The sequence below is a fragment of the Urocampus carinirostris genome, chromosome 3 (assembly GCF_059441175.1).
Source record: "Urocampus carinirostris isolate Australia breed hairy pipefish chromosome 3, RoL_Ucar_1.0, whole genome shotgun sequence".
In the NCBI taxonomy this organism is placed as follows: Eukaryota; Metazoa; Chordata; class Actinopteri; order Syngnathiformes; family Syngnathidae; genus Urocampus; species Urocampus carinirostris.
Window position 1 is genome coordinate 5,277,069 of NC_142351.1, and position 27,062 is coordinate 5,304,130.

General features: G+C 41.6%; 1 protein-coding gene across 2 annotated transcripts; it reads right to left on the reverse strand.

Moving 5' to 3' along the window:
* Nucleotides 1-27,008, reverse strand: mdh1b (malate dehydrogenase 1B, NAD (soluble)). Of its 2 annotated transcripts, XM_088330425.1 has the most exons (10): nt 26,863-27,008; nt 23,195-23,307; nt 20,985-21,119; nt 18,381-18,523; nt 18,090-18,258; nt 15,607-15,946; nt 13,472-13,613; nt 8,314-8,489; nt 4,547-4,682; nt 1-997 (listed from the first exon to the last, which is right to left on the reverse strand). In XM_088330425.1, exons 1-10 carry the CDS (start codon nt 26,882-26,884, stop codon nt 10-12), a joined length of 2,364 nt encoding a protein of 787 aa, XP_088186551.1. In that variant the 5' UTR covers nt 26,885-27,008; the 3' UTR covers nt 1-9. The 2 variants fall into 2 exon arrangements, with proteins under 2 accessions (XP_088186551.1, XP_088186552.1); XM_088330426.1 differs by lacking the exon at nt 20,985-21,119.
* Nucleotides 27,009-27,062: the final 54 nt, after the last annotated feature.

Sequence of the window (27,062 nt, forward strand, 5' to 3'; positions counted from 1 at the left end):
TGGGGCATTTTACTGATCTGCTGTGTTCTCATTCTCTGTGGTCTGGGTTAAGTCTTCAATCTCATTTAGCTCTTGGGCAGTTTCGTTTAAATCTTCGAAATTTTCATTTGGAGCGTCGGCATTCTCATTCGAATCTTCGAAATTTTCATTTGAAGCTTCGCCGTTGTCATTCAAATCTTCGAGATTTTCATTTGGAGCTTCGCCGTTGGCATTCAAATCTTCGAGATTTTCATTTGGAGCTTCGCCGTTGGCATTCAAATCTTCGAGGTTTTCATCTGAAGCTTCGGCATTCTCATTCAAATCTTCCAAATTTTCATTCGAAGCTTCGGCATTCTCATTCAAATCTTCCAGATTTTCATTTGAAGCTTCGCCTTTGGCATTCAAATCTTCGAGATTTTCATTTGAAGCATCGGCGTTCTCATTCAAATCTTCCAAATTTTCATTTGGAGCTTCGGCATTCTCAGTCAAATCTTTGACGCTTTCATTTGAAGCTTTGTCGTTTTCACTGAAATCTTCATCTTTCTCATTTGAAACTTCTGTGTGTTCATTCAAATCATCGACATTCTCATTTGATGCTTCAGCATTCTCATTCGTATCTTCGATGTTATCACTTGGTGCTTCAATGTTCTTCAAATCTGCAACATTGTCATTTGGTGCTTCGGCCTTCTCATTCAAACCTGTGACTTTCTCATTCAATGCTTCAGCATTCTCATATGAATCTATGACGTTCTCATTCGATGCTTCAATATTCCCCTTCAAATCTGCGCCATTCTCATTTGGGGCTTCGGCCTTCTCGTTTGTAACTGCGACATTCTCATTTGCTGCTTCGGCCTTCTCAATTAAAACGGTGACATTGTCATTTAAGGCTCCGTCTTTCTCATTTGATGCTTCGGTGTTCTCATTCGAAACAGTGATGCTCTCATCAGACGAGGCCTTTTCATTCGATGCTTCTGCTGTGTCATTTGGGTGCGAGATGATCTCGTTGGCTATCTTTCTCCTGTGAAGGGAATCCATCACTCATTAAGGCACAGGTGTCAAAGAGGCGGCCCGCGGGCCAGATCAGGCCCGCTAAGGGATTGAATCCGGCCCGCGAGACAACACTCAGAGAAGCGCAAGAGAAAAACAAGCTGCAGGTTGAAATATGTCAACTTGATGTTGCCAAATCCACGTGCCTCACACAAAGACACTGTACTCATATTTATTTCTCTCTCTCTCTCTCTTTCCTTTCCACCCCTTTTCTCTCACTCTGTCTCTGTCTCTTTCACTCTTTTCTCTTCCTTGTTGCTCTTTGTCTCTTTCTCTCTCTCTGTCTTTGAACCTCTTTTGCTCTAACTTCCTTTTTTCCTTTTCTCTCTTTTCTCTTTCTCTCTTCATACCCTTCGCGCTTTCTTTTCTCTTTTCTCTCCTTTCTTTCTAATTCTCTTTGGATTTTTTCCCCTCTCCCTTTCTTTTCCCCCTCTCACACGACTTTTAATCTTTTGTTTCTTATGCTCTCTCCCTTTCTCTTTTTCTTTCTTTGTCCCGCCCTCTCTCCTTTTCCCTCCCTCTTTCTCCTATTTCTTTATCTCTTACTCTTTAATCTACTAGTCCGGCCCCCGACAGAATGTTTGTTCTATCGTGTGGCCATTTCAAAATGGACTCATCACAGAAACATCACCATCAGTCTAAAACAAGATACCCGAAAACGATAAACTGGCATAGCTCACCTACAACGTCTCCTGGGAGTCAGCTTATGATACGATTCCAGGCAAATATGGTCTGGTTACATCAAGGACAATCCATTGAATTCAACCGTGTAAAATATTTACACACGATAATGATGACAGATTAAAAAAAATAAAAATAAAAATCCACCTAAAAGCATTTCTGCATCATTCGACATTCCTTGTCTGTTTCGCCACATAATTTCCGTTTACAAATATACAGACTCATAAAATTATTTCCTATATATCTGTTAGCCTCCGACCTTTTAATTGATTCCACTTTTGGCCAATAACGGGCTTCTTGTCAGAGTCCTCAGTCGGCATTACCCTATAAGGGCCTGTATTGTAAAACAGCAATTGCCTTCTTTAGCACGGAATATATTTAGCCAGTAAGAACTCATTCAAATGATTATTGACACATTGGTTTGCCCAAAAAATAATACGCAGATATTTACCGTGTAGTCTCATCTCATTTCATCTCATTAGCTGCACCGCTTATCCTCAGTAGGGTCGCGGGGGTGCTGGAGCCCATCCCAGCAATCATGGGGCAATGGGCAGGGGACACCCTGAACTGGTTGCCAGCCAATCGCAGGGCACACAGGGACAGACAACTCGCTCGCGCATTCACACCTAGGGACAATTTGGACCGGCCAATCCACCTGAAATGCATGTCTTTGGAATGTGGGAGGAAACCGGAGTGCCCGGAGGAAACCCACGCAAGCACGGGGAGAACATACAAACTCCGCACAGGAATTCCGGTAGCTGGATTTGAACTTTTAAAAAAGAAACGTGTGTAACACCACTCTGATTCATTTTTACTCACCATAATTACGCGCAGGTGTGCACCATCATTGTCAAGTCAAACATTTACACCTCTTTCAATATATCTAAAAAATTGGCCTAAGTAAAATACAGAGTTGCGAAGGTTTTAGTGCTGTAAACTGCCTTTGAAAAAAGGTGTAAAATACAATGTTTAATGGTTAGCACGTGTGCGGCACAGTTCTGAGGTTGTGGGAACCTCCTGCGTGGGTTCAAATCCAGATCCCGGCCTAACTGCGGAGTTTGTATGTTCTCCCCGTGCTTGCGTGGGTTCCCTCCGGGCACTCCGGTTTCCTCCCACATTCCAAAGACATGCATTTCAGGTGAATTGGCCGGTCCAAATTGTCCCTAGGTGTGAATGAGCGAGTGAGTTGTCTGTCCCCGTGTGCCCTGCGATTGGCTGGCAACCAGTTCAGGGTGTCCCCTGCCCACTGCCCGGTGATTGCTGGGATGGGCTCCAGCACCCCCGCGACCCTACTGAGGATAAGCGGTGCAGCTGATGAGATGAGACACTCAATGCTAGTAGCACTTGTTAGTAGCATCCTCAAGCATCTGATTGCTATGAAAAATTCAGGCGACCTTTCTAAAGAGACCAAAAACCATTTAAATTCTCCAAACGGTTCAAGAACAGCCTTCAATTCACTGTGCGTACGTCTTTGCAGGGTTGGGTAGGGTTACTTTAACTGGATTACTTTCAATTACTTTTGGATTACTCCAATACCAAAAATGCTAATAAAAGACAAAAGAAACTAGCGTAAATTCCGGACTATAAGCCGCTACTTTTTTCCCAAATGTTCAGCCCTGCGGCTTATTCAGTGAAGCGGCCAATTTATGTAATTTTTCTAACGGCCACCAGCGGCGCTAGAGTATTAAAGGTAAGATTAAGACCAGTAGAATATGTGCGCCAAGAAAGACTGCAACCTCTAAGTTTATGCATACATTGTCTGTAAAGGAAAGGTACGTTCCGATAATGAGGGAGGCGCCCTTGATGGTGATAATTATGAGGAGGAAGTTGAGGACGACCTACCGTGAATTTCACAATAAAGGGATGCTTTCTTTTGACAGACACGTTTGATGTATTGCGAGCGTGATCCTACTAGTGTGTTGGTACCTTTCAAAGGAACGGTTTGGGATGAAAGTTATATTATTATTATTAAATCTTTTAAAACTCTCTCGGTGTACCGTCTTTCTTCGTAAATATGTGTAACCATGTATAATATGTATTTGCAACTGTATATTTTTGTAATGTATTCATTTTAGAGATTTATTCTGTTATGTGTTCTACGAGCGAATCAAAAAAAAGGGGCGGAGCAAACGCTGGCTGATGGGAAGTGGGGTAAAGCTGAGTTACCGGTAGATCTGTCTATTGTCGCAGCGGACAATAGTGGATATATATTTTTCCCACCCTTAACTTTGGAAACATACATTTTGTTTCCTTGGATTACTTTCAACGGGACCCGGACTTTACAAGTCTGCATCATACGTTAATTACGGTTATAATTTTCCATTTCATGAGCCGACTGGGTTTCTAAGATTGTATACTATTTATTTTGTTACAATCGTGGAACTTACCGTCTGATCTGGATTAAACAGAGGTGTGGCAAATCACATAAAAGGTGGTGAGTGCGGCTTATAATCAGGTGCGCTCTATAGTCCGGATTTTACGGTAAATATGAATAAAATGACTTGGGGAGTAACGGAATACATGGAACGGCAAAAATGTTGTTGGCAAGCTGTTTGGATTTATTTTAATTTTATTTCTGTCGCATTTTAGGTTCGTTTTGCCGGAGATCAAAGCCAGGAGAGAAAGCTTACCACGTGTTGTGAGTCATCATTTTATTCATATTTAGTTTTTGTCTTTTCTTAGCATATTTGGTATTGGAGTAATCCAAAAGTAATTGAAAGTATTCAAGTTAAAGTAACCCTACCCAACCCTGCGTTTTGGATTGGGATTTCAGGCCAATTTTACAGGAACGTTAAGGGGTTAAAGAAACACAAAAATCTATTGTGGCGAGGTAACTTGCCTGAGTTCACTTGCAAAGTGTTGAAGCTTCTGCTTTAATTCTTCTCCAACAGTCATATTGGACATAACGGACCACTGGCCCTCTTTGAAGGTCACAGGTACCGAAAGGACCACATCACCGGGGAGGTCGTAAGGCCCTATAGGAAATGTATATTAACAACAGAGCGAGAAGACATCAAAACATGGGGCGGCAGTAGCTCAGGAGGTAGAGCGCTCGTCTTTGGATCAAGAGATCCCAGTTCGAATCCTGGCTCGTCCGTGTTACATGTCGAAGTGTCCTTGGGTAAGACACTGAACCCCTAATGCCCCCAATAAGCAGGTTAGCGCCTTACATGGCTGCACGGCCGCTATTGGGAAATGTGAAGCACACTATAAAGCGCTTTGGGAAGTCAGTGACTTGAAAAGCGCTATTTAAATGCAGATCGTTTTAGATCATGCGCCCCTTTTAACGGAGCCACGCGTCCCCAAGGGGGCCTGCCCCACTGTTTGAGAACCGCTGGTGCAGACGATCCATGTCTGTCAGGACCAGAACAGAAACAGGACCCAATTGCGTTACGTTTTATCAAAGGAAAGAAGAAGGGCTGCGCCCACGATCCGGCGTTCGCTAGGCGTGGAAAGCAAGTCGCTCTTGTACTGTGATTGTGATCTGAACACGGAAGTAGATCTTCCGTAGTGAGCGATGGCGGTGTCAAGGGCGGAAAAACGGGTTGATAGCCGGGACAGGAGAGCAATAACGTGGTCGGGGTCAGAAACGGGTCGTAAGCCGGAACAGGAGAGCAGACGTGGTCGAGATAAAAAAAACGGGTCGTAACCGAAGACAGATGGGAGCCAAAACGGGACAGGTGGGAGTCAAGGTCGAAAAAGGCTTGCCTATTATGCACTGAGGTTCGCAGACGGACCGACAACAGGGGACGGATAGGAGTTGGTTTGAATAGGGACCGGGAGCCAATCAGAGTCCGAGGCAGTTGGCGCCAATGTCAACTTACAGAATTCGGACAGAGCATCTGGACAAAGAAAAGAAAAAGCTGTAGAGAGCAGTTCAGTTGAGGACTTTCATCACAAAGTTACAAAATAGAAATCAAACAGAGTATACCGTGGGCCTGTGATTAGGATAGAATAAAACAAGCATCAAAAAATGTCTTATAGGAAAAGGGGCGTGGATTAGCTAAACGAAAAAGGAAACTTAACAAAGCTGGAATTTTCCAGGCATAAGGCAGTGTCTGAAATAACGCCTGCCCGGACGCCAAGGGCGTCATCTTTTACGTCAGGCGTACAACTTACGCAACGTCTATGCCCGGGTGGCCGACAGCTTTTTTAAGAAAAAAAAATATTTCGTTTTTAATATTATTATTATTTTTCAAATCAAACGTTTGCTTTATTCAGATTTCGAAATCTTTGTTCGGTTTGGAAATTTTGGAATTTTGGTTCGTTTGGCAATTTGCATACTCGGCAGCCAATCAGAAGCCTGCATCGAATAACTTCCGGCTTCCTGACTTTTCCGAGCGTTATGAGATCGTGCATTAGCATATCATTTTCCAAAGTAGATGCACAGACAACGCAAAAAAATTGAGAAGTGGTTAGGAATCAAGCCAAAACCTCAGCCCCAGAAGAAAGATTCAAAAGAAGCTAACAAAATTGATGGCGCTACAAAACGTAAAAGTTCATGAAAAGCATGGTGGAAAGAAGAGTTCACGTGGCTTGTAGCAGACGACGCAACGCAAACACTGCATGTATGAACATGAAACCCCAACCCCACATATGCATATTACCCTATTTTTATGAAGGTGTGTATTTTATGTAGCACTATTCAAATACTCTATATCAACACGTTATATCGGGTATTTCTGTATTCTATTTATTTTATTATTATTTCATTTTCAACGCAAGGATACTGTTGAAAGTGTGAATTTCCCTATGGGGATGAATAAAGTAGAGAGATAGATGGATACAGAGATCTCTATCCAGACATCTACCTATACAGACATCAAGACATCTATCTATACAAACATCTAGACATCTATCCAGACATCTATCTATTTAGACATCTATCTATACAAACATCTAGACATCTATCCAGACATCTATCTATCTAGAATCTATCTATCTAGACATCTATTTATCTAGACATCTATCATTCTATCTAGACATCTATCTAGACATCTATTTATCTAACTAGACATCTAACTAGACATCTATCTAGACATCTATCTAGACTTCTATCTATCTAGACATCTACCTATTTATCTAGACATCTACCTATCTACCTAGACATTTACCTATCTATCTAGACATTTACCTATCTATCTAGACATCTACCTTTCTATCTAGACATCTACCTTTCTATCTAGACATCTATCTATCTAGACATTTATCTATCTAGACATCTATCTAACTAGACAACTATCTATCTAGACATCTATCTATCTAGACGTTTACCTATCTAGACATCTACCTTTCTATCTAGACATCTACCTTTCTATCTAGACATCTATCTATCTAGACATCTATCTAGACATCTATCTATCTAGACATTTATCTATCTAGACATCTATCTAACTAGACAACTATCTATCTAGACATCTATTTATCTAGACATCTATCATTCTATCTAGACAGCTATCTAGACATCTATCTATCTATCTAGACATCTATCTAACTAGACATCTATCTAGACATCTATCTATCTAGACATCTACCTATCTATCTAGAGATTTACCTATCTACCTAGACATTTACCTATCTATCTAGACATCTATCTAGACATCTATCTATCTAGACATTTATCTATCTAGACATCTATCTAACTAGACAACTATTTATCTAGACATCTATCATTCTATCTAGACATCTATCTAGACATCTATTTATCTAACTAGACATCTATCTATCTATCTAGACATCTATCTAACTAGGCATCTATCTAGACATCTATCTATCTAGACATCTACCTATCTAGACATCTACCTATCTATCTAGACATTTACCTATCTATCTAGACATTTACCTATCTATCTAGACATTTACCTATCTATCTAGACATCTACCTTTCTATCTAGACATCTATCTATCTAGACATCTATCTAGACATTTATCTATCTAGACATCTATCTAACTAGACAACTATCTATCTAGACATCTATTTATCTAGACATCTATCATTCTATCTAGACAGCTATCTAGACATCTATCTATCTATCTAGACATCTATCTAACTAGACATCTATCTAGACATCTATCTATCTAGACATCTACCTATCTATCTAGACATTTACCTATCTATCTAGACATTTACCTATCTATCTAGACATTTACCTATCTATCTAGACATCTATCTATCTAGACATTTATCTATCTAGACATTTATCTATCTAGACATCTATCTAACTAGACAACTATCTATCTAGACATCTATCATTCTATCTAGACATCTATCTAGACATCTATTTATCTAACTAGACATCTATCTATCTAACTAGACATCTATCTAGACATCTATCTAACTAGACATCTATCTAGACATCTATCTATCTAGACATCTAACTATCTAGACATCTACCTATCTATCTAGACATCTACCTATCTATCTAGACATTTACCTATCTATCTAGACATTTACCTATCTATCCAGACATTTATCTATCTAGACATCTATCTATCTAGACATCTATCTATCTAGACATATATCTATTTATCTAGACATCTTTCTATCTATCTAGGCATCTATCTAGACATCTATCTATCTCCATTCCCCTCTATTTAATGTGTCACCTGTGCATAAGACCCCCACAGAGAACATCTGGCTGGGAGTGGAGGTCCCATTCCATGCTTTTAAGAGAGTGAGGATTCCGTTGGCAGTTGACATGTGTGTTCCCCGACCGGTCTTTGAGATGACCGCTCCCTGCTGACCACGCACAGTATCTTGGAAGTCCTTTTCAAGCCATTCCCTAAACACAAAAGCGCTTATTAGTGGACTTTGGAACGGAGAACGCGGGTTCGAATCCCGAGGCTGTTTTTGAGATGTGTAGACACGTTTTGGGTGAGTTTGTAATGAATACAGTTTGGAAATATTGACTGTGTCGCGCAGGGGGAGGAAACCCTGGTCCTTGAGGTGTGCACCGGTAAGGTGATTCAAATGACTTGGATCCAGGGCCGTTACCAGGGGAGGGGGGCAGGGGTTGGCCTTTGATGGGTTCGTCATAATTAAAAACGTGCGCCTTCTGTAGATCTACGTAGAAAGCGTCTCCAACATCTTAGAGAGAGAGAGAGAGAGAGAGAGAGAGAAAAGTGAGAGAGGGAGTAAAGTGAGAGCGAGAGAGAAAAAGGGAGAACGAGAGAGAGAGCGAGATAGAGAAAAAGGGAGAATGAGAGAGAGAGCGAGATAGAGGAAAAAAGGAGAACGAGAGAGAGAGAGAGAGTAAAGTGAGAGCGAGATAGAGAAAAAGGGAGAACGAGAGAGAGAGAGCGTAAAGTGAGAGAGAGAGAGAGTAAAGTGAGAGTGAGATAGAGAAAAAGGGAGAACAAGAGAGAAAGTGAGATAGAGAAAAAGGGAGAATGAGAGAGAGAGTAAAGTGAGAGCGAGATAGAGAAAAAGGGAGAACGAGAGAGAGAGAGAGCGTAAAGTGAGAGAGAGAGAGAGAGTAAAGTGAGAGTGAGATAGAGAAAAAGGGAGAACAAGAGAGAGCGAGATAGAGAAAAAGGGAGAATGAGAGAGAGAGAGTAAAGTGAGAGCGAGATAGAGAAAAAGGGAGAACGAGAGAGAGAGAGAGTGTAAAGTGAGAGAGAGAGAGAGAGAGTAAAGTGAGAGTGAGATAGAGAAAAAGGGAGAACAAGAGAGAGAGCGAGATAGAGAAAAAGGGAGAATGAGAGAGAGAGAGTAAAGTGAGAGCGAGATAGAGAAAAAGGGAGAACGAGAGAGAGAGAGAGTGTAAAGTGAGAGAGAGAGAGAGTAAAGTGAGAGTGAGATAGAGAAAAAGGGAGAACAAGAGAGAGAGCGAGATAGAGAAAAAGGGAGAATGAGAGAGAGAGAGTAAAGTGAGAGCGAGATAGAGAAAAAGGGAGAACGAGAGAGAGAGAGAGAGCGTAAAGTGAGAGAGAGAGAGAGAGAGAGTAAAGTGAGAGTGAGATAGAGAAAAAGGGAGAACAAGAGAGAGAGCGAGACAGAGAAAAAGGGAGAATGAGAGAGAGAGTAAAGTGAGAGCGAGATAGAGAAAAAGGGAGAACGAGAGAGAGAGAGACAGACAGATAGTGGGAGAGAAACAGGGTGGAAAAGCGAGAGAGTGAGAGTTAAGAAAGCTAATGCGAACGGGGAAAAGAATAAAAAGAGGTAAAACCAACGCACTGCACTTCAATATTGTCTCCTGTAGTGTGCAACATAAAAATCCTTTTGAATAAAATGTTAATAGTGCAAAGTAATCCTTATTTTTACAAAATATACCTGTAATTTGATTACGTCTTTTTTTCTGTAACTGTAAAGGATACCAATTCCTTTTTCTGTTTATCCTGATGCAGGGATTTTTCTAGCTTTAATGTTGAAAATTGTTAGGATTGAAACAAATATTCTTTACTGCTGTCAGTTAACAAATTTGCCTCTAGGTGTTGCTTTTGCTCCACTATAAAAATTGTTTTCTCTGGAAAAAAAACAAATTTACATTATTTCTTTGAGTTCTGATATGAATTACCAATCCCAAGAAAATGGAATCAATGAACCAGGCCGATTGAATTAGCACACACAATTTACTAAGACAGAAAATCAATAACAAAAAAGGGGAAGTGGTGAAATTCACCGGAGTTTTTGACCACTGAAAGTCTTGAAGTTACTAGCACAAAGTTTCCGCTATAATGATAGTGGATTTGGGAAGATTCCCTTGTACAGAAAAAACGCTTATTCCCAAGGACCACCAAACATGGGGTTAAATCTATAGCCGTCAACCTACTTGCGTTGCGGAGAGATTTGGTGTCGCGCTCCGGATGGTCGCAACGTATGGGCAACGTGCTGAACTCCTTGGCGCAGCCGTCGTGCGAGACGAACAAGGCTATTAGGCAGGCAGGAAAAAAAGAGAGCAGCTATCGCTCAGCCAATTTTTATATAGACCAGTGACGCTGGACCAGATAGTGCCTCTATGGGCGTGATCTTATATCTGATACTCTCAGTATCAGGTGACGGTGTTCGAAACTGGTAAACTTGTCAGAAAGCCAAAGAAGTGAGAAATTTGTGTAATGTTCTGTACTTGAGAATATTCCTCCAATCGACATAATTATGTACGGTGAGAACATTATTTTATCAATACATTGCTTGGATGTTTTAATTACATTCAATACTTCATATTATCAGATTTCATTATGGTACATGGTGAATTGGTACGTCCGGGAACTCTCCAATAGAGGACACTGTCTTTCCATCCATTCCAAAGTTCTGAGTTATTTGAAACAAAGAATGTGGAAGTCATTTTTGTGCTGGGCTTATTTGCTCTACACTGTAACGCATGTACAGGGTTGGGTAGGGTTACTTTAACTGGATTACTTTCAATTACTCTTGGATGACTCCAATACCAAATATGCTAATAAAAGACAAAAGAAACTAAATATGAATAAAATGACAACATTTTGTGCAGGCTTGGGAGTAACGGAATACACGGAACGGCAAAAATGATGTTGGCATGCTGTTTGGATTTATTTTCATTTTGTTTCTGTCGCATTTTATGTTAGTTTTGCCGGAGATCAAAGAGATCAAAGCCAGGAGAGAAAGCTTACCACGTGCTGTGATTCATCATTTTATTCATATTTAGTTTCTTTGGTCTTTTATTAGCATATTTGGTATTGGAGTCATCCAAAAGTCATTGAAAGTAATCCAGTTAAAGTAACCCTACCCTTTACTAATCATTAGTTGTTCGGATCAGCAATTTCAGGTCAGCTCCAGCAACACTCAAGTTTGAGACCTGCTTGTAATTGATTTATCAAGATCAAAAAAGAAAGAATAAGAAAACGTAATTGCACTACCATAATCCGATTTTTACTTTCCTCTTAAATAATAATAATTTTAAAAACGTATGTAGGTTAAGTAAGAATGTTAAAAGTCACACAGGTAAGTACAGTGGAACCTGGGTTTTCGAACGCCTCTCAGTTCGAACAAATCGGAGTCCGACCAAAAATTTCGAGAAATTCTTGCTTCGCTGTTTGGTCAAAAAAATCGCAGTTCAATCGCCGAGAATGCGTGAGTGCGTATGCTAGGGTGCAATGCTGAGCGGCGTACAGGTGTTTTAGCCCCTTATTATGCCTCCGAAGAAAGTCAGTGCAAGCGGCAAAGTTGCTACAGGTGAAAAAAGAAAAGTAGTGCGTACAACTATTGCATTTAAGAAAGAAATAATAGCAAAATATGAAGGAGGTCTGTGATAACGCGGACGTACGATTAGCCTGGGTTAGCTTCTTGTTTCTGTTAAACATTTAAGGTAAACATTCAGGGTGTTGGAACGGATTAAAACGATTTACATTATTTTGAATGGGAAAAATGATTTCGGTGATCGAACGAATCGGTTTTCGAACAGGGTTCTGGATCGGATTATGGTCGAGAACCGAGGTTCCACTGTAATGTTCTAAAAATATTCATTTTGCTCCAAAAAGCAAAAACTAAAATCAAACCCGATGAAGCTGATCAAAAAATACTATGTAGGGATGTAAGTGATTTACTATGCAATCATCCAAATTGTATTTCAGGTGCTTCAAAGATCTAAATACAGAAAGGACGTGGCCAACACAGCAAACCTTCGCATAAAACGATAAGTTTCGTTTGTGTAAACGACAACATTTCCTCCAGTTCCGTCGCGTCTTGGACAGTGTTCCCTCTAAGCTGCGCGCGTGCGCAATTGCGCACTGCTCGCACATTCTTAGCGCACAAGTAAATCTAGCTAGCACACGAAAATGAGGGCTCAAAATTGCTAATTAAGAAGCGAATTAAGTCAAAGTTACAGTGCATGAAGGTAAAAATACACGGGTTCCCCTAATGCTGTGTTCTAAATGCGGTATTTTGAAGTCGAGTCGAAGGAGAACGAAGTTGAGTAAAGTTAGTAGAGTTTGTCGAGACCCGGCTTCTTCGGCTCGGCTCACTAAAAGGAACCGGCTCTTTTGGGTCCTAAACGGCTCTTCGGGTAGTTTTTGCTTCTTTAATCTCAACATGACCAAATATTATGTAAAACTATGCACAAAATGACTTAAAAGAAGGGTGGAATAGAACAAAAAAGAAAAAAATACCAAAATGAAAAAGTAGTGAAAAGCTGAGAAAAAAAGAAACAAAAGGAAGAGAAAAAAGAAGGAAAAATTTAGAAAAAAACTAGAAAAAAATGAAAGAAAGAAATGTAGGAAAAAAGTAAATAGAGAACAAAAAGAAAAAAGTAACAGCTCGGAAAAAATAAACACAATGAGATTTTTTTTAAAGGAATTTTTTAAAAAAAACACCGAAAAAATAAGAAAAAGTTTGTGTTGCATTCAAATAATTTCCAATTATATCAAGTGGATCTTGTTGCTAACATTGTACTTCCACTCAAAAATGTGATGAAGTAGAGTTCTGTATCTTACAACCGACTAAATAAGCCCCCAAAAATGTTAATATTATGCGACAAAATATGTCAGGAAATAAAAAGAAATGGATATCTTGTAAAAGAATTGTAAAAACAAATGATGTTGGTAGGCAATAGTACATGAGTCAATTCAAATTTTGCATTGCCGGAAACTCAGCAAAATGTAACTTGATGTCAAGTTTTGGACATGTTTGAGAATGATTTAGTTGCCACACTTGGGATTGCCGTTGCTCACGGTTGTTTCAAGCGTTGCTCACCGAATTTGTGTGAATGCTCAGACCCGTAAGGAAAATGACAGGGAACATTGGTCTTGAGCAATAAATGAATTTCTGCGTTCTGTGAGTTTGCTAACTGACCTGTCGTAGATAATCTCAAGCACCGGCTGTGAGAAGAAGGGTGGGCCTTTGATGGGTCCGTCATAATTAAAAACGTGCGCCTTCTGTAGATCTACGTAGAAAGCGTCTCCGACGTCTCCCCACACGATGACGTCCGTCACCTCTGAAACAGAAATGGGATGCTCGGAGTGTCGGCACACTAAATGTCAGATTTCCTGAGATTCGGAAACATGTATGACACAATAGGGAACTGGAACCAACTTATGTCAACATTTTATGCTGTATGCGCGACAAAAAAAACTAAAAAGTAGGTGTTGCAAATATATTTGAGTTTTTCCTTGCCTTCATGTACGTTCTAGATCAGGGGATGGTGTCATAATAGTCTGTAGTCTGTGCAGCCCTTCTAGACTACTTGTGATTAAGGGTGTCACAAATAAACAGGACTTGACCTGAGGTTTTGGAGTTTTCCCTTGCCCTCGTGTAGGTTTTAGATCAGGGAATGGTGTCATAGTCTGTATTTTGCAATAGTCTTTGGTCCGTGCAGCCCGTTGAGACTCCTTGTGATTAAGGGCTCTACAAATAAACTTGACTTGACTTAAATCTACGAACCCGCAGAAGTGGCTATGCCTAGGAGATCTGTGACATAATAGTGGACTGACTCACCGGGCTACGGTTGGTACTTCTGGAAGATAATACACCGCACCATGCTAATCTGTAGAGCGGCCAAGTGTTTGCAGGGATAGATAGAGATAGAGATAGGGTGAGGATGAGTTGGGGTGGTCAAACCTGTTGAAAAAGTTGTTCAACTGGTTGACCCTCCCCACATCTACGTCCACAGCAACACCCTGCTTGGTGCTGCAGCCAGTAATGGTTTTCATCCCTTCCCACACCTCCTTCATGCTGTTGTTCTGCAGCTTTTTCTCCAACTTCCTCCTGTACTGCTCCTTCCCTTCCTGGAGCTGGACTCTATGTATCTATCTATCTATCTATCTATCTGAAAGAGAGATGAAATGAAATGATCTGCATTTATATAGCGCTTTTCAAGTCAATGACTTCCCAAAGCGCTTTACAGTGTGCTTCACATTTCCCAATAGCGGCCTTGTATTGCAGCCATGTAAGACGCTAACCTGCTTATTGGGGGTATTAGGGGTTCAGTGTCTTACCCAAGGACACTTCGGCATGTAACACGGACAAACCGGGATTCAAACTGGGATCCCTTAATCCTAAAACAATCGCTCTACCTCCTGAGCGACTGCCGCCTCTATATATATATATATATAGAGAGAGAGATGTATAGATAGTGTAGAAACTGTAGATAGATAGATACTTTATTCATCCCCGTAGGGAAATTCACACTTCCAGCAGTATCCTTGTGTTGAAAAACAAAATAATAAAATAAAAGAAAATAGAATACAGAAATACCCAATATAACATGTTGATATAGAGTGGGCTTTCACTCCCCCGGGTGGAGTTAAAGAGCCTCATGACATGAGGAAGAAATGATCTCCTCATATAAGCAATAGTCCACAAATGTTTTGGGGGTCCCTTAAATCCAGTTACATTGTCGGGCCTTAATACCTGCTGGCCAGGTCGGGTTGGATTTTTTCTAAGCTGGATCCTACCTCTAAGGCCCAGGGAGAACATGCAAACTCTGCACATGGAGGCCGGCAGCTGAACTTGTAAACCACTCAGCTGCACAATATAAACTATTTCTCATCTCTCATCTCATTAGCTGTACCACTTATCCTTATTAGGGTCGCGGGGGGGCTGGAGCCCATCCCAGCCATCTCCAGGCAGTGGGCAGGGGACACTCTGAACTGGTTGCAAGCCAATCGCAGATAAACTATTACTTTTCACAATTTTCTCTTGCATGTTGATGATTGTCTGTCCCTGTGTGCCCTGCGACTGGCTGGCAACCAGTTCAGGGTGTCCCCTGCCCACTGCCTGAAGATAGCTGGGATGGGCTCCAGCACCCCCGCGACCCTACTGAGGATAAGTGGTGCAGATAATGGATGGATGGATGTTGATGATTCTTTGAAAATATTTGGAATTTTGAACACTAGAAGTTTGAAACCTGGAATATGGCAATACAGTATGTCGAAAAGTTCTCAAGAGGGGCCAATCCTTTTGCAAGGTCCCGGGTCTGGCGCATTTACCTGAAGTTCTGACTTTGAGCCTGTCGGCGATGGCAGCCTTAGCTTCATTTTCCAGTTGAGTGGCGACGGCGACGAAACGACGGCTGTCGATGGAGCAAGCTTTCAGGAGAACGGAACATCTGAGGTTGACCAGCCGGCCGCCCGATACGATGACCTTCACGTCCCCGTCGGCCCTGGTTTCCATCAAGCGCCCGTATTCCGTGTACAGTTCCTCAAGTTCTCGTATCTTCTGCTGCTGCTGCTGCTGCGGGTCTTCTGCATCTTCCGACCAGTTGCCGTCCAGCAGGAGGACGATCTCGGCTTTGTGGAACGCTTCCTTGAGATCTGTGTGAATGGTCACCTGACGTTACATGAATGAAGATGGCTGGTTTTAATGCTGGCGTTACTATAGAGTGAAGAGTAGTTTGTATTTAGTGTTTTACAAATCGGAGTTGGTTTTCGCTGCGATAGAACTCAATGAAACACATTTCTTGAACGAGTTTTTTTTTGTAGTAAAAAAAGAAAAAATACACAGTCCCTCCCTAAATTAGAATTCGCGAGCCATCGGTATATTGGTATATTTAAATAGTAGCTCGATGGGTAATCTATGTTCACTGTCGAGACACTTTAGGATAAAAACTCACAGAACCAACTGTAAACACCCAAAAATGCCAACCAAGCACACAGAGCAATTTCATTGGGTGAGCAGTGGGAATGGGCGTATGGAATGGGATTGTGTTTTTTTTTAGGTCAAAAATGTTCCCAGCCCCTGATTAAAAAATGTTTATTAGCTAAAAGTGAAATAATATTATTGCTGCAGACATTAAATGATCTTTGCACGCATAGCACAAGCTTCTCTCTCTCTCACATGCCCCCACTGCGCTGAAGGGAAATAAAACTGTAAACTTTCCGTTTGCAGTATTTTGTGACATTTTTACAAAAGAACTCTGCTTGCACCTGGTTTTGAAATCATTATGGAAGAATGAAGGTCAAAATGAACCTCGACGATCTTAAGTAATTGTGGGAGGGGGACAAGTTTGAAGGTGTATATTTGTTTATACGACAGGCTCAGTTATTATTATTTCATAATTTTTGTCAAATCTTCTAAGGTCACACAGTGAAACAAAATGCACTGAAAATGTACTTTTTTCTGGAGAGTGGGTTTGGCAGTTTTGCTATAATGTGTCTTAAAATATATGCTATGGCTCTCGGAAATAATCAAAAACAAAACTTTTTTGCTATTATTGTTTATATTACTGATGCCAATCACCTGTGCCCGCTTATTCGGCGCCAACTACCTCGGACACCGATTGGCTCCCTGCCACTATCTAAACCCACTCTCACCCTTTTGTCGGTCCGTCTGCGAATCTCTGTTTTTACACGCCCTTTTTCGACCCTGACTCACCCCCTGTCCCGTTTTTTGCTCCCGTTTGTCTCCCGCTACGACCTGTTTTGATCTCTACCACGTCTGCTCTCCCGTCCCAAATTACGATCCGTTTTTGATCCCAACCACGTTTTTGCTCTCCTGTCCCGGCTTTAGACCTCTTTTTGTCCCCGACCACGTCTTGTTCCCCCAGTCCCAGATACCGAGCAGTTTTCAGCCCCTACGGAAGATCCACTTCTGTGTTCGGATCACAAGCCGAGTATGAGCGCGAGGTAAACGTTACGCAAGTGGGTCCGCTTTACGTTCTGGTCCTGACAATTATGGCTTTTTGGCTCTAATAGGTTCCTGACCCCTGCACTAGAGCATAACACTGGAAGACTTAACCTTCGAATTGTTAGGAATTAACTATCAAAATGTACCGTTTACCAAATTGTTCGAATTAGTTATCTGACTCCATTAACCAAACACAACCTACATTCACCCAACAATGCGCGCTCCTTTCTTGATGGAAAAAATGAACAAGAGAGCTGACATTTTCACACGGGGGCAGATTAAATTTCATTAACAATTTAACTGAGTGTACTCCATCGAAAACGGCCGAATTAGTGTCCTTGGAGTCTCTGGGAAGCCCTTTTTCTCAAGTCCTTTCGCTTCTCCTTTCAGCCCACGTCTTCCCGCAAGATGGTGTGCCGGCTCCTCCCATGGGGGCGCCAACGAATCCCCCTGGGCTCCACCATCTCGGAGAAGAGCGCCGCGATGTCTGGAAAACTCAAAACAACACCGAGCGTTTCTACATCATCAGGGCCTTGTTCTCAAAACATCGCCTGCCGTCCTCCGTCAGAGTCCTGTTGTCAAAATTCCCTAGTCAAAATATTCTGCATTTGGAACAGCGTGACCTGTCATTGAACTCCAGCCCCGTCAGCGAATATCCTGCATTAAATTCAATAAATGTAACTTGTATTCAATCATATAAAATCCTTTATAGTCAACTGTATAAAATCCTTCACAAGCTACAAGGGGTCAATTTTCCTTCTAATGATAGTTTGAAAAATATGTGATAATGTTTAAATGGCGCAGACGACTGAAACGACCCGATAGGAAAGAAAAACGAACCATCTACCTGATGAAGTAGAGGCATAGCCAGATCTTGAGTCTCCATCTTCAGCGATTCCAGTTCCTCCTCATTCCCTTCTAGATCCAGGAGATGGAGGCTGATGGCAGAGGCCTGGGGCAACACCTCAGCGGAGAGCAGACTGGGGATCAACATGTTGCATGTTGGATTTAGAGCGCTGCAAGTACAAAAAAAACACCAATTCGCTTGATTTACACAAACTCGTGTTACGGTAACAGCTAATCACTTGGACTTTAGTGTCCAACACGGTTTTCTACTTTGTTTTCTCGTCCGTTTCACCTGCTGATCCATATGTGCAAGGGTTGGATCAGACTGGCTCGATGCTTCTCCTCCATCATGAGATCGATCTTGGTCTCCAGGTTTTCTTCTGCGATAAGCTTCATCAGTTCTTCAGACATGTCGGATGTGATGTTGTAAAAGTTCTGGTGTTGGGGTATAGGGCGTAACTGTTAAAAACGTGCTTGGTAAATAGGTAATGAGTAGGGGTCGACCGATAATCGGAACCAATATTTGGGAATTTGACGGATAACCATATCAGTATTTTTATTTATTTGATTATTCAGGCTCAGATGCAGCCCAGCCTTTCTTCTCTCCCCTCCTGTCTTTTGTCTTACACCAGGGGTGTCAAACATGCGGCTCCCCTTCTCTTTTCTCTCCTTCCCTCTTTCTCTCTTTCTGTTTATCTTTGGATATCATTCTTTCTCCCTCTTTCTTTCCCCCTCTCTCACTATTTGTCTTTATCTTTGTTTCTCATGTTCTCTCTCCCTCTCTCTTCTCTCTCTCTCTCTTTCTCCCTTTCTCTCTTTCATTGTCCCGCCCTCTCTCTTTTTCTCTCCTTTACTTTGACTTATTTCTTTCTCTCTTTTCCTTTCTCTCTAATATACTAGTACGGCCCCCGAAAGAATGTTTGTTCTATCATGTGGCCCCCGAGGTAAAATGAGTTTGACACCCGTCTTACACGCTACCCACCCTGCGCCTTCTGATTGGATAAGCGACTGGGGGCGGAGCCACTGAAGCAGGAAGGATAACATTAGAGCGGAGGAAAGCTCTGCGAACTCCTAAATCCCGACACGCCTGTAAATCAACAGCGCTGATGATATTGAGATTTTTAAAAGTCCCTGGTAGAAAAGTGCGCACGTAATTAGGAAATAGCGTAAAAAGTGTAGTTCACTTGTTTTAGGGAAGCACATTGAGTTGGAGACGGATATAATATCATAGCATTAGTTCGTCAATCAGGCGTGTGCGTTTGTGATTGAGAGCGAGCATAAAAGCACACTAAAGTCCAAGTGATTAGCTGTTACCGTAACATGAGTTTGTCAATCTGGCTCTTAAACAGGAGTGCTCACACGTTTCGATTCTCGAGCCCTGTTGAAATTTTGATGCACTTTTTGTTTTTAAGTCATGTTGGTTGTATTGACATTTATATTTATTATTTTGTAAAAAAAAAAAAAATATGGGAAGCCGTGTAATTTTTTTATGTACCTTTATACGAGTGGCTGCTAAGCCTAATTTCATTTCCTGCACTGTTAGCTTTCGGTTTAAAAGATTAGTCATGTTAGTTGTGTTGGAATTCACATTTTTTTACTGTAAAACGTTTCAGAGAATTAATAAAGTTTTATATGAATTTCTAAGAGCTAGCGTAAAAAGAGGAAGCAAGTTCATGATATGACTGATATATTAGCTCTTATCATAACAATGATTCGCCAGTACGGCTCTAAAACAGGAGTGCCCACACTTATCAAATAGCGAGCATTGTTATAATTTCGAAACACTTCAGTTAATTGAAGTCATGTTGGCTGAATAGACATTTTCATTTATTAATTGTAAAAAAAAATAATAATCAGGGAGTATTTTTTATGTACCTTTATACGAGTTACTGCTGAAATTTTTTATACATTTGACTATAAAAGATTTTATACGATTGAATACAAGTTACATTTATTGAGTGCAATGAAGATTTTCACCGAGCAGGCTATGTTCAATAGTTTTGAGTTTTCCAGACATCGCGATGCCCAGGGGGGGCTTCCTTGGCACGCCCATGGGAGGAGTCGAGACGCCATCTTGCGGGGAGACGTGGGCTGAGAGGAGAAAGCTAGAGGACTTCAGAGGAGGCTTGACAGAGACTCGAGCGACACTCATTCGACTAATTCGGCCGTATTCGATGGAGTTCACTTAGTTAGGTTGTGTTTTGGTTAATGGAGTCAGATAGATAGATAGATAGATAGATACTTTTTTAGATAACTAATTCGAACAATTTAGTAAACGATACATTTTAATATTTAATTCCCAACACTGCTAAGTTTAATTTTATTTCCTGCACTGTTTGTCACGACCAGAACGAAATTAGGACCCAGATGCGTAACGTTCACCACAAGTTTATTGAGATAAAGAGGAAAGGCAGCGCCGCGATCCGGTGCTCGCTGGACGCGGGAAGTAAACCGATCACAGAATCGGAACGTGTTCCAAATACAGAAGTGGATCTTTCAGAGCGGGAGATCTTGGTGTTGTAGGTCGATAGCCGGGACAGGAGAGCAAAACGAGGTCGGGGTCAAAAGACGGGTCGTAGCCGGAGACAAACGGGGAAATCAGGAACGGACGGGTGGAAAACGGGTTCAAAAAGCGGGACCGACGGGAGTCGGAGTCAAAATGTTCGCCTTGTAGAAAAAGAGGTTCGCTGACGGACTGACAACAGGCGAGTGAAAAGACTGAGCTTAAGTAGGACGTGTAACCAATCAGGAAATTCCTCAGAGCGATATTAAACTTTTAAAGCAAATGAATATCGTCTCCAAATACCGGTTATCGGCCTCCTCTTAATACTAATAATCGATTCCGGCCCCGAAAACCCCATATCGGTCGATCCTTAGTGAAGAATAGGAGGCCAACCTGACAGTGCTCTAAGAAATCCTCGAAACCCCCTAAGTATACCCCTTTGCCTCCTTGGTGGACCAGTTCTCTCCACACCAGGGGGGATTCTTCATGGTTCCAGTTATTTTTCTTGCATGTGTCTTGAAGCCACTCCTGGAGTAGGACAAAATGTCAATGACGTTAATTTAGACCGGTGGAATAAATGCGCAGAGGAAGACTGCAACAACATACCCTCATCATGCAAATTGCAAAAAGAAAGGCACATGATGCAGCTTTAAAGCTAAAAGCAATCGAGCGGTCCGATAAAGAAGGAAACAGAGTTACTGCACGTAAATTTTACTTTGCTAGCGTGTTGTTAGCGTGTTTTTGAATAAGGGAGCGTGGGACGACGTCTATTTGACGAAGTCTCTTTCCCCTACTGGGGAAGACGACTTTGAAGACATCTTTATGAGGAAGATGAGGACGGTAAACCGTGATTTCTACAAGTACGGTATGTTTTTTTAACAGACCCGTTTACTGTGTCGCGAGCGTGTTGCTAGTAGCGTTTTGCTACCATTCACAGGCACGGTTTAGGATGAAAGTTATAATATTATTATTAAAGCTTTGAAAACTCTCTCGGTGTACCGTCTTTCTTTGTAAATATGTGTAACCATGTATAATATGTATTTGCAACTGTATATTTTTGTAATGTATTTATTTTAGAGACTTATTCTGATATGTTTTCCACGGGGGCTGATTGGAAGTGGAGTAAAGGTGCGACGTGTTTGTGGACGCAGCGGACAATAGTGGATATCTATTTTTCCCACTTTTACCTTTGGAAATATACATTTTTTTCCCTTGGATTATTTTCAACGGGACCCGGACTCTGCAGGTCTGCATCAAACGTTAAGTACCGGTATCATTTTCTGTTTAATTTGCCGGCTGTGGTTTTTGGACTGTGTACTTTATATTTAGTTACAAATGCGGGATACAAAGTCGGGTTTGGGTTAATTTTGTATTTGTGTTACATGTTTTAATGTGGGTGCATGCGGCTTATATACAGGTGCGGTTTGTGTAAGTACAAAATCGGTTCTCTTCTTAAAATGTGGGGGGTGCGGCTTATAATCAGGTGCGCTATATAGTCCGGAATTTACGGTAATATCACCCAGAGGGAATTTAGGTGTCATATTTGACCCCGATCTGTCCTTTCAAATACACGTGAAGAATATTACTAGAACAGCTTTCTTCCATCTTCGCAACATTGCTAAAATTCCTCCTATGCTGTCTCAGTCATATGCGGACATTATAATTCATATAATTCATTTGTTACTTCCTGTTTCGATTACTGTAATGCACTACTCTCCGGTTTCCCGAAGTCCAAAATCAAGAGCCTTCAGCTGGTACAAAATGCTTTTAACTAAGACAAGAAAGTTTGAGCACATGACCCCGATTTTAGCTAACCTGCATTGGCTCCCTGTTAACTTAAGATGTGATTTTAAGGTTCTCTTTGTATTATACCAAATCATGCATGGACTTGCTCCCTCATATTTTTCAGATTTAATTTCCCCCTATGTTCCGGTCCGGAGCCTTCGCTCTGAAAACGCTGGTCTACTTGTGATCCCTAGAGCCAAGAAGAAATCCACAGGTTCGAGAGCGTTCTCCATCCGGGCCCCAATGCTGTGGAAATGTTTAAATCTACAATACTCCATTTTGGCCTGGTCATCCTGGAAGGGGGATGACGTCATGTGCGGTCCCTTCTCAAGGTTTCATTTTCCTCATGTTGAGGTTTTTGAGTTTTTCCTTGCCCTCATGTAGGTTTTAGATCAGGGGATGGTGTCATAATAGTCTGTGGTTCGCAATTATCTGTGGTCTGTGCAGCCCTTTGAGACTCCTTGTGATTAAGGGCGTCGCAAAGAAACATGACAAGGTTTTTGATTTATCCTTGCCCTCATGTAGGTTTTAGATCAGGGGATGGTGTCATAATAGTCATTTTGACTATAATGCTCTGTGAACATCATACTCACTATCGGCCAATAATGTTGCTGTTCTTTGAAAAAGGGTCTCAGGGAAGAGCTTTAGAACAGGTTGGAATTTGGCTCTAATAGGTTTTTTTTTGTACAGTCCTCTCTGGTTCTCCTTGCAGGTTCAAAATCCATTGATGTCTTCTCTCCTCGTTTTGAGTGTCTACTACACTATGAACGTACAACATATGAAAGGAACTAGGAAGAAAAGAAAAGAAATACACATACCTGCCATTCATCCGGGAGGATTGAGATTTTGTGAATGCGGAAATGTGGCAAAGAACGCTGCAGTCTGTCCGCCAAAAGTTCTGCTTTGGCGTAATATGGACAATCTGTTTTACCTGTGGAAATTACAAAAGCAAGTTTAACAATGTGGACATTGGATGACACTCGTTTCAGTCTACTTGAAGTACCGTATTTTCCGCACTATAAGGCGCACCGGGTAATAGGGCGCACCCGGAAAAAATAGTTTTTGGTCCTATATTTGACATACATAAGGCGCACCGGATTATAAGGCGCTACAATGGGAACGTCCACAAAACAGTCAGAGAGTTCAGTCCAACTTATTACCCCCTTAATATTCCCAAAGCTTGCAAAGAAGCAAATACGTGTCGTAGACACGTGCGGATGCGGTGTCCGTACGATGTCACTCAAATGCATCGTTCCAAATATCATTCGCAAGGTTAAAGTCTTGGGATTCAAGAAATGCCAACCATTCCTTAGTTTCTATTTTCTTTTTCGCTCGCAACTTTACTGTGCATATGACAAACACTTGGAATTGAGTTTAATTTAAAAATAGACACTCCATTCCATCCATTATCTGCACCGCTTATCACAGAAACATCGAGTTCAGTCTTAAACAAGATACAGGGAAAATATATAGCCGGCGTAGCTCACCGAAGTCGTTGTGTTCAATAATAATGTGCAACCATGGTCCTCTTATATCCGTGAGTGTAGTAAATCCAGGAGAGTAAAATATTTACAAATACAGTACAGAATAGTAAAATACTGTTTTCTCTATGCCGTCAACCCAACTTGCTATTCACATTCATCGTTTTCGGCCAATTGCAGGCTTTGTTTTGCCCCTTTAGCCTATGCCAGCCTGTAAATGATAAAAAGGATCCGCCCCCTTTACCTCCAAATAACTTTAGCCAATAGTGACCGATTCAATGATGATTGACACATTAGTTAGGAAATAAAACGCCGGTAAATAAATCCCAGCATACACCGCGGACTACTTTGCGTTTGGGGGAAAATCGAGTCGGCGGCTGCTGCATTAGTTGCAAGACTTTGCGACTTAATATTGATCCATAAATATGGCGCACTGTATTATAAGGCGCATGGTCAGCTTTTGAAAAAATAAAGGCTTTTAGGTGCGCCTTATAGTGCGGAAAATACGGTATATTTGAATTATTGTAATGCTCTACTCTCTGGTCTTCCCCAAAATGATATTGCCAGCTTGTAGCTACTACAAAATTTAGCAGCACGGGGGCTGGAGGGCGGGATCACATTACACCGGTTTTACAATCGCTTCCCTGTGCGTTTCATGATAGATTCTAGGGTGCCTTTCCTAGTTTTCTTGGTTTCTAGGTCTGATTTCCTTTTATTAAATCAACCCTCTGTCAGAGACCAGGACGGAGACAGGACCCACTTGCGTTACGTTTCTCACAAGTTTTATAGAATACAATAGAATAGAATAGAATATACCTTTATTGTCATTGTTACAAAATGGGTTAACATATTGTGACAACGAAATTGGGCATGACACTCCAGTTTCACACATTCACAGTGAGGTAAAAAGCCAAGAAGATAAAGGAACAGAGAAGATAAGGTTATAAAACAAGGAGGATAAGGCTATATTTATAATTCACATGATATTTACACAAGAAATGTCGGCATGTAGGATGTTACATACAGGCGGTATCGTAAGGGTTGTGCAATTTTGCATTTGGTGCAAAAGTCATCATAAGACTTAAGGTGATAGTTGCCGAGCAAGTATTTATCAAGGAAAAGATGAGAGATAAAAGAACACTAAAAGTAAAAAGATTTCCTGGAGAGACACGTGAAGCCGCTGCGCACGGGGGCGCCGCCATCTTGAAGAAATGGGAAGAAAGGGAAAGGGCTGCGCCCACGATCCAGTGTTCGCTGGACGCGGGAAGCAAGTCGCTCTGGTACTCGGATTGTGCTCCGAACACGCAAGTCAGCCTTCCGTGGCGAGCGATGACGGTGTCAAAGACGAAAAACTGGTCGGCAGCCGGGACTGGGAGGGCAAGATGTGGTCAGGGACAAAAAGAGGTCTAAAGCCGGGACAGGAGGGCAAAAACGTGGTCGGGTCGGAAACGAGTCGTAAGCCGGGACGGGAGAGTAGACGTGGTCCGGATCCAAAACAGATCGTAATTCGGGACGGGAGAGCAGACGTGGTCGAGATCAAAACAGGTCGTAGGGGGAGACAAACAGGAGCAAAAAACGGGACAGGCGTGAGTCAGGGTCGAAAAAGCCGGGACAGGATAGCGAAAACGTGGTCGGGGTCGAAAGCGAGTCGTAAGCCAGAATAGGAGAGAAGACATAGTCGGGGACAAAAAGAGGTCACGGGACGGGAAAGCAGATGTGGTCAGGATCAAAAATGGGTCAAAGCCGGTGACAGACGGGAGCAAAAAACAGGACAGGTGGGAGTCAGGGATGAAAAAGGCTTGCCTAGTGTTCATTGAGGTTCGCTGACAGACTCACAAAAGGGGACAGACAGGACTGGGTTCAAATACTGATCGGGAGCCAATCAGAACCTTCGGCAGTTGGCGCAAAGGAGCGGGTACAGCTGAGTCACATCAGTATTCATGACACCCTTGTGGTCCCAGCAGCTTGTTAACTGTACCTTGGATGAGGACCAAAACCTATGGCTACTTTGGTCTAGGAAACGGTCTGCCGGGGAACCTTGATATATTTAAAAGAATGTTAAAGACTGTAAGGTTTTAACATTTACTTAACTGCAATCTGAATCCCAAGACACTTCATGTGTCTTGTCTAATTCCTTACAGTTGGAGCATGTTCTAAAGTCAGGGAAATTATTGAGCCGAGTGCCGCATATATTCCACATATCAATTTATTTATCCGAATCACGTAGTTGAAGAAATCAGGTCTCTGTCTGTGCCAATTACAATTGTGTGCAGGAGACAAGAGGGGCTTCCAGGTTGCCCCTTTTATGTCACATGGGATGGACTGTCCACACCCCATGATCAAGCCTCCGGCTGATTGGTCCGCGCCGTGTTGATGCAATTTTAAGTTGTGGGAGAAGGGTGATAGGTCATCGCCCTTGCCCCCAGGCGAGGTGATTAAATCATTGTTATCTGCACAGACTGAAAACAAAAAACATTCCAAGGCAAAGTGCGGTTCATGACAAACCTTCTATCATAGTTTGCCCTCAAACACTGAAGTCAGATTTTAGAACAAGTATATTTGACTTTACGTAAGATAAAACAGTGTATAAAATAGTGTATAACTTCGAGACCCACTTTTTTAATATGGCCTTTAATGATCATTTTAATATAGTTTGACTTGTTTTACTTCTAACCTTTTACTATAATAGCCATACTTGGTCTCTTCTATCATTTTTTTTTTAGATCTTAATAATTCCTGTAAAAATATTTGATAACAGTGGACTTCCTTTTTAAACTAGCCACTTTTTGGTAAAGGGACTCCTTCACATTATACATGAGTGTCGCAGAAAATTAGAATGTTCTTTATTTTCTGCAATGCAGTTAAATACAAATGTTATATATTATGGATTCACAGTGGCAAATAATATTACAACATATGACATTCCTACGTAAATTGGGTCAGGCTATATTGTGAGTTTCCACTTTTTGAGTAGGGTTTAAAAACCAGACCACTACAAAACGTACCAGCGAGTACAAACTTTGCCATTGTGTGAGGAGACTCTTCCACGTCGAGATTGCGGTGCAACGCAGAAAACCAACAAAATCCGTCTTCTATCTAAATAACCTAAGAGTTTTTTGTGTCTTTGATTTGTTTTCGAATTTGCTGCCAGTTGCTAGGTAACAAGTGTTCAACACCTTATGAGTTCGGTAGAAACAACATATTG

Bases quoted from the DNA above. Each gene is read 5' to 3' on its own strand.
- mdh1b (XM_088330425.1), bottom strand. From the start codon at position 26,884: ATGGCAAAGTTTGTACTCGCTG. The intron at 23,308-26,862 runs GTACGTTTTGTA...TAATTTCCACAG, and splicing joins GGCAAAGTTTGTACTCGCTG to GTAAAACAGATTGTCCATAT. The intron at 18,524-20,984 runs GTTGGCCTCCTA...CCCCAACACCAG, and splicing joins ATTTCTTAGAGCACTGTCAG to AACTTTTACAACATCACATC.